Source organism: Arachis ipaensis, chromosome B03 (genome assembly GCF_000816755.2).
Source record: "Arachis ipaensis cultivar K30076 chromosome B03, Araip1.1, whole genome shotgun sequence".
In the NCBI taxonomy this organism is placed as follows: domain Eukaryota; kingdom Viridiplantae; phylum Streptophyta; class Magnoliopsida; order Fabales; family Fabaceae; genus Arachis; species Arachis ipaensis.
The window spans coordinates 1,703,131-1,708,119 of NC_029787.2; the positions used below are offsets into that span (position 1 = coordinate 1,703,131).

Consider the following 4,989-nt stretch of genomic DNA (forward strand, 5'->3'; position numbering starts at 1 on the left):
ATTTACTATTTTGAGTGTTTATCATTTTTATTCGTAAAAATTTTAGATGCTGATAAATCTATCTATAAAAAAAAACTATCAGATAATTTTCTATCCACAAAAAATGATTCTATACGATAAAATTATTCAAATACTGAAAAATTACTTAAAAATTCTAAATTATTTTTTTCTAATTCTAATCTCAACACCCTTTTTTCAAATAGATACTTTTGCAATAGTAAATAATAAAATCAAATATACTTTTGCAAGATATTGTTAAATTATTAAATTAAAAGAATCAAATTAAAATAATTAAATTAAGAATCCTGCTAGAGAGTCAATAGAGTATTTGTATAATGTGTACAATGGTCTATTTATTTGGTCTAATATGAGTTAAAAAATGAACATTCAAGATAAAATACTACTAATTTCTCAAACACAATACACTTATACTATCCAAAATAACCATCCGAATACCAGAAATAAACATATGATATCCTACTGAATCAAACATCCCTATATCCCATTGTATATATTATATAAATATTTTATTAGCTCCCTACACTTCTTCTTAAATTAATGATCAAGTGAAAATAAAAAACAATAAATTCTAATACCACCTAACATTTTTCAAGATGATATAAAGTTGCATTGGGTTTGCCAAAAAACTCGGAACAGTAAGAGTCCATCGTAGAAAAATACACCATCACTTAAATGAAGATACATTCATTCTCAGTCATAAAAAGTTAAAAACAGAAAACAAGAAGAAAGGCTAGGTATAAATAACTTAATTAAGTTACTTTTAAAGAAATAACTTAAATAATAAATATTTATATTAAAAGTAACTTATAAATAAGTTATTTTGTATTTAGTTTTTTAGTTCTAAAAGTACTTATTTTAAGAAAAAAGTGATAAAAAACTTTTCATTATGAGAAAAGTCATTTTTTTAACTTCTCTTTAAGCACCAAAATAACTTTTTAAAAAATTATAATTTTATTTTAAAAATTGTACCAAACATTAATACTACACCTTTTTAAAAGTTAAAAGTTAAAAAAAAGTCACTTATAAACCTATCCAAACGGGCTCTATATTCTTTATTTTAAGTCTATATAAATGCTTCCCAAGTTGGTTGCCAAATTATTTTCGCTGTTTAATCCCCACCAAATAATTAAACTCCTCTTATATCTTCTTGTTTTCTCTAGTTTTTCTTTTACATAAGAAAAATGGTCGTGTTAAAACCAATCCGTTATTATAATGGAATCAGCGGTGCTTCAATCGTTTCTTTCAGCCCTGACACTGCGAAATACACTGTCAACTTTGATTATAATCAAATTGAAACCACAGTAGTCACTGACAAAGCCAGAATTGTAGATCAATGGGTTAAAGACATCAATGATCTATATCCAGCAAATGAATCCGTTATCGTTGGCTTAAATGTTGAACGGTGTGGAAGGAAGAACAGAACCGTAACATTGCATCTTTGCGTTGATTCGAAGTGTCTTATCGTTCAACTTTTCTACATTGGCGAATTGCCTCTTTCTCTCAAGAACTTTTTCATCAAACCTAATTACTTTTTTGTGGGTATTTTGGTTGCTAAAAATATTTCTAGGATTCATGATGAGTATGGTGGTGTCAGTTTGGGTAGTGTTCATGCCGATATTAAGGAACTTGCCATGCAAAAATGGCCCGACCGGTGGAATCAGCTGGGTTTGGAGGATCTATGCAGCGATCTACTTGGTTTGAGTATGAAGAAGCCTAAGCTTGTGAGTTTGAGTAATTGGGATGTTTAAGAGTTTTGAGCGTTGAGCAAGTTGAGTATGCATGCATTGATGCCTATGTTTCTTGGAAGGTTGGTCACAAGCTTCTCAGGGATTGTTGATCATGATGATGCATGTTTATGGTTTATGGTGTTATTGGGTTATTAGTTCTTGTTTATTTAATTTCTGTTTTTAATCTTATTTACCTAGTTTTGGGTTTTTTTTTTTTTTTATAGAACCTAGTTTAGGTTGTTAGTACAAGTCTTTGAATATTTTATTAGTAGGTTGGTCTTGTTCCTTCTGTATGTTACTTATTATTAAGGGTTTGTTTTAATATTTTGAGAGTAATTATTTGGAGTAATATTATTTTTGGAGTTTTTTGTTACATATATTAACTTTGCATATTGTCATTTCCACCCTCTATTTATTCTACGGTTTTTTTTGTCTTGTTTCACTTGTTGCTCTTACTTTTTTGTGCATTTTTAAAGCAATATATGTAAGTGTATATATACTACTTAAATTGTAATTTTTAGTTGTCAATATCATTTAATAAATTAAAATTGCTATTAATTTAAATTATTTTTTATTATTTAGTATTTAGTAAAAGTAGTATCAACATAAATTAGTTTATGGGAAAATATAAAAAAATTAATACAAAAATTTTACATGTAAAGAAAGCCACGTAAGAGAGAGAACCATTAAAATCATTTTAGATCAGTTAGTACAAAAATTCTAATAATTCTCTAACATTATTTATACTTTATTTTATTACCTCTTCTTTATTTATTTTACAATAATTGAGAACACTAAGACCATCTTCAGTAGGGAACTCATCCCAGTTCCTGTTTATGGTCCACCTGTCATCAAAAGTAACTCCACATCAGCTTTTGCGTTATAAACAATAAATAGGAACTCAAAGCATCTTTCTCTTCTCCATTAGGAGGAACTAACTTTAGTCCCTGTTGTGGTCCCACTTAATTAATTAATTAAAATACTTAAAATTAATATAATTAATTTTTTTAATAATATTATTTAAATTTATAAATTTAAAAATAATTCCAGATTTTATATTATTATTTTTTTATAATAATTTGCCAAATGGCAAGTTATTATTGATTAATTTAAGTCCCTGCTTAGAGGGACTCCCTTACTTTGATCCTTGTGCAGGAACTCACTCCTTTTCTCCTCCAATGGTTAGAGTTCCTATATGTTAGAAAAAAGTCAAAGAGGAACTCACCATTGGAGGTGCTCTAAAAGTCCATCCTAAAAAAAATGTATCATCACTTATTAAATGACCATCTATATATACTCACTATTAATTATTAGACCAAAACAAGACAAAAAACGATATGGAAAGAATGAGGAGCCAATGAAATATTTGTACAATGTGTACAATGGAGGTTTATGGAGTATTAGGGATATAACCATTAGTGTTACTTTTTCTTATCAGCGAATGAGTGGTATCATGACATAGTATTAGAGCGCTAGATCCGAAAGGTCAAGAGTTCGATCTTTGTAAATCCCAAAATCAGTTTAATCTTTTGAGAAGATGTTTATTATCCCTAGTACTCGGATGATTATTCTAGATAGTACGGAGGATGTTCATTTTGTAACTCAATAGCCCATTGTATATATTATACAAATAGTACATTGTCTCCCTAGCGGGATCCAAAATGATAAATTCTTATTTGATAAGTCCATAAATACTGTGCTTCTACAGTATTTGAGAGATTATTCATTGGACTTTGGAGTTGATGAATACTCCTCGGTTGCAAATTAAATCACATTCATTCTAGCTAGTTTGATCTACCAAACTCTGTCTCATCATTTTCTTTTACATAAGAAAAATGTATAGATCATCATCAAGGATCCATAGATTATTTGGCAATAGTAGTAGTAGTAATAATAATAGTGGTGCTTCCAAATACACAATCAACTTTGGTGGAAAAGCAATTGAAACAACGGTTACAAACAAAGCTATTATTGTTGTAGATCAATGGATTGAAGAAATCAATGTTCTTTATATGCTGGAAAATCAACCGTAGTTGTTGGATTAGATGTTTAATGGAGGCCAAATTATTCTCGCTACATGAACAACAAAAAATCCGCAACTTTGCATTGATGAAAAGTGTCTTATCTTGCAACTCTTCTACATTGACAATTTGACACTTTCTCTCAAGAACTTCCTCATGAACCCTAATTTCACTTTTGTGGGGGGTTGAGGTTGCTGATGATATTTCTAAGATTAGAAATGAGTATGATCTCAATTGTGGTGCACATGATCTCAATTGTTTGCTGTTATAGCTCAATTTAATTGGCATTGGACGTTGAAGTATATATGGCAATCAAGTTGGTGTATGATTTAGGGCAAAAATATGAAACAACAATTGAGCTTGTCTTTCATTCATGGATTACATGATCTTCTTCGTAGTTGTGTTGAAGCAATTACAATATTTTAGACTTTTTTGTATCATTAGATATAGGATTCACACATTCATTTAGGATTATGTTTTAAATTTACTTTAGTCATAGCTAATAAATTATTTTTATCTGCTGATCAGTATTTGCAAAGTTAAATATATAATATATAACGGAAAACATCTCCAAAATTATATATTACTCGTCCAAGTATACTTAATTATAATTAGTACCATAATTACTCTCAGAACATTAAAGTATTAAGCCCTTAATTAACCTAGCTAGTTAGAAGCTAGAACTATACGTACTAAGATACAAATTAACAAGCTAACTAAAATAACAAATAAGAATAAATGATCGTTTTTATCCATAAAAGATATAGATGCTGACAAATATACCTATATAAAAATAAAACGACAATTATAACCATGGAAGATGACTTTCGTGTGCCAAGAGTTTCCAGACGTTGGTTATACAATTGATCCGTTAGAATATTCTTGGCACACGGATCGGAAACTATCTTTCGTGAATATAATTATCGTTTTATTCTTATATGAATAAATTTGCCAACGTTTGTATTTTTCATGGATACAAATGGTAATTTATTCAACAAACAAAACCAACCACCATTTTTCTTCATCACTCCACTAATAATTAATAACTAAGATTAAGAGCAACATGAACTACCTAAACAAGAACTAACCCAACAACACCACAAACTAACACAAGGACATCATGAATCAACCATTCTTGAGAAGCTTGGGACCAATCTTTTAAGAACCATAGGCATCCTCAACTTGTTCAATGCTCAAAACACTAGATTTCCAATTGCTCT

General features: G+C 29.1%; 1 protein-coding gene across 1 annotated transcript; it reads left to right on the forward strand.

Moving 5' to 3' along the window:
• LOC107632409 lies at window positions 1,203-1,769 on the forward strand. The gene has a single exon (XM_016336093.1). The coding sequence runs from the start codon at window positions 1,203-1,205 to the stop codon at window positions 1,767-1,769; it is 567 nt and encodes a 188-aa protein (XP_016191579.1).

Excerpts from the sequence above, each read along its gene's own strand:
- LOC107632409 (XM_016336093.1), top strand. The coding sequence starts at position 1,203 with ATGGTCGTGTTAAAACCAATCCGTTATTATAATGGAATCAGCGGTGCT.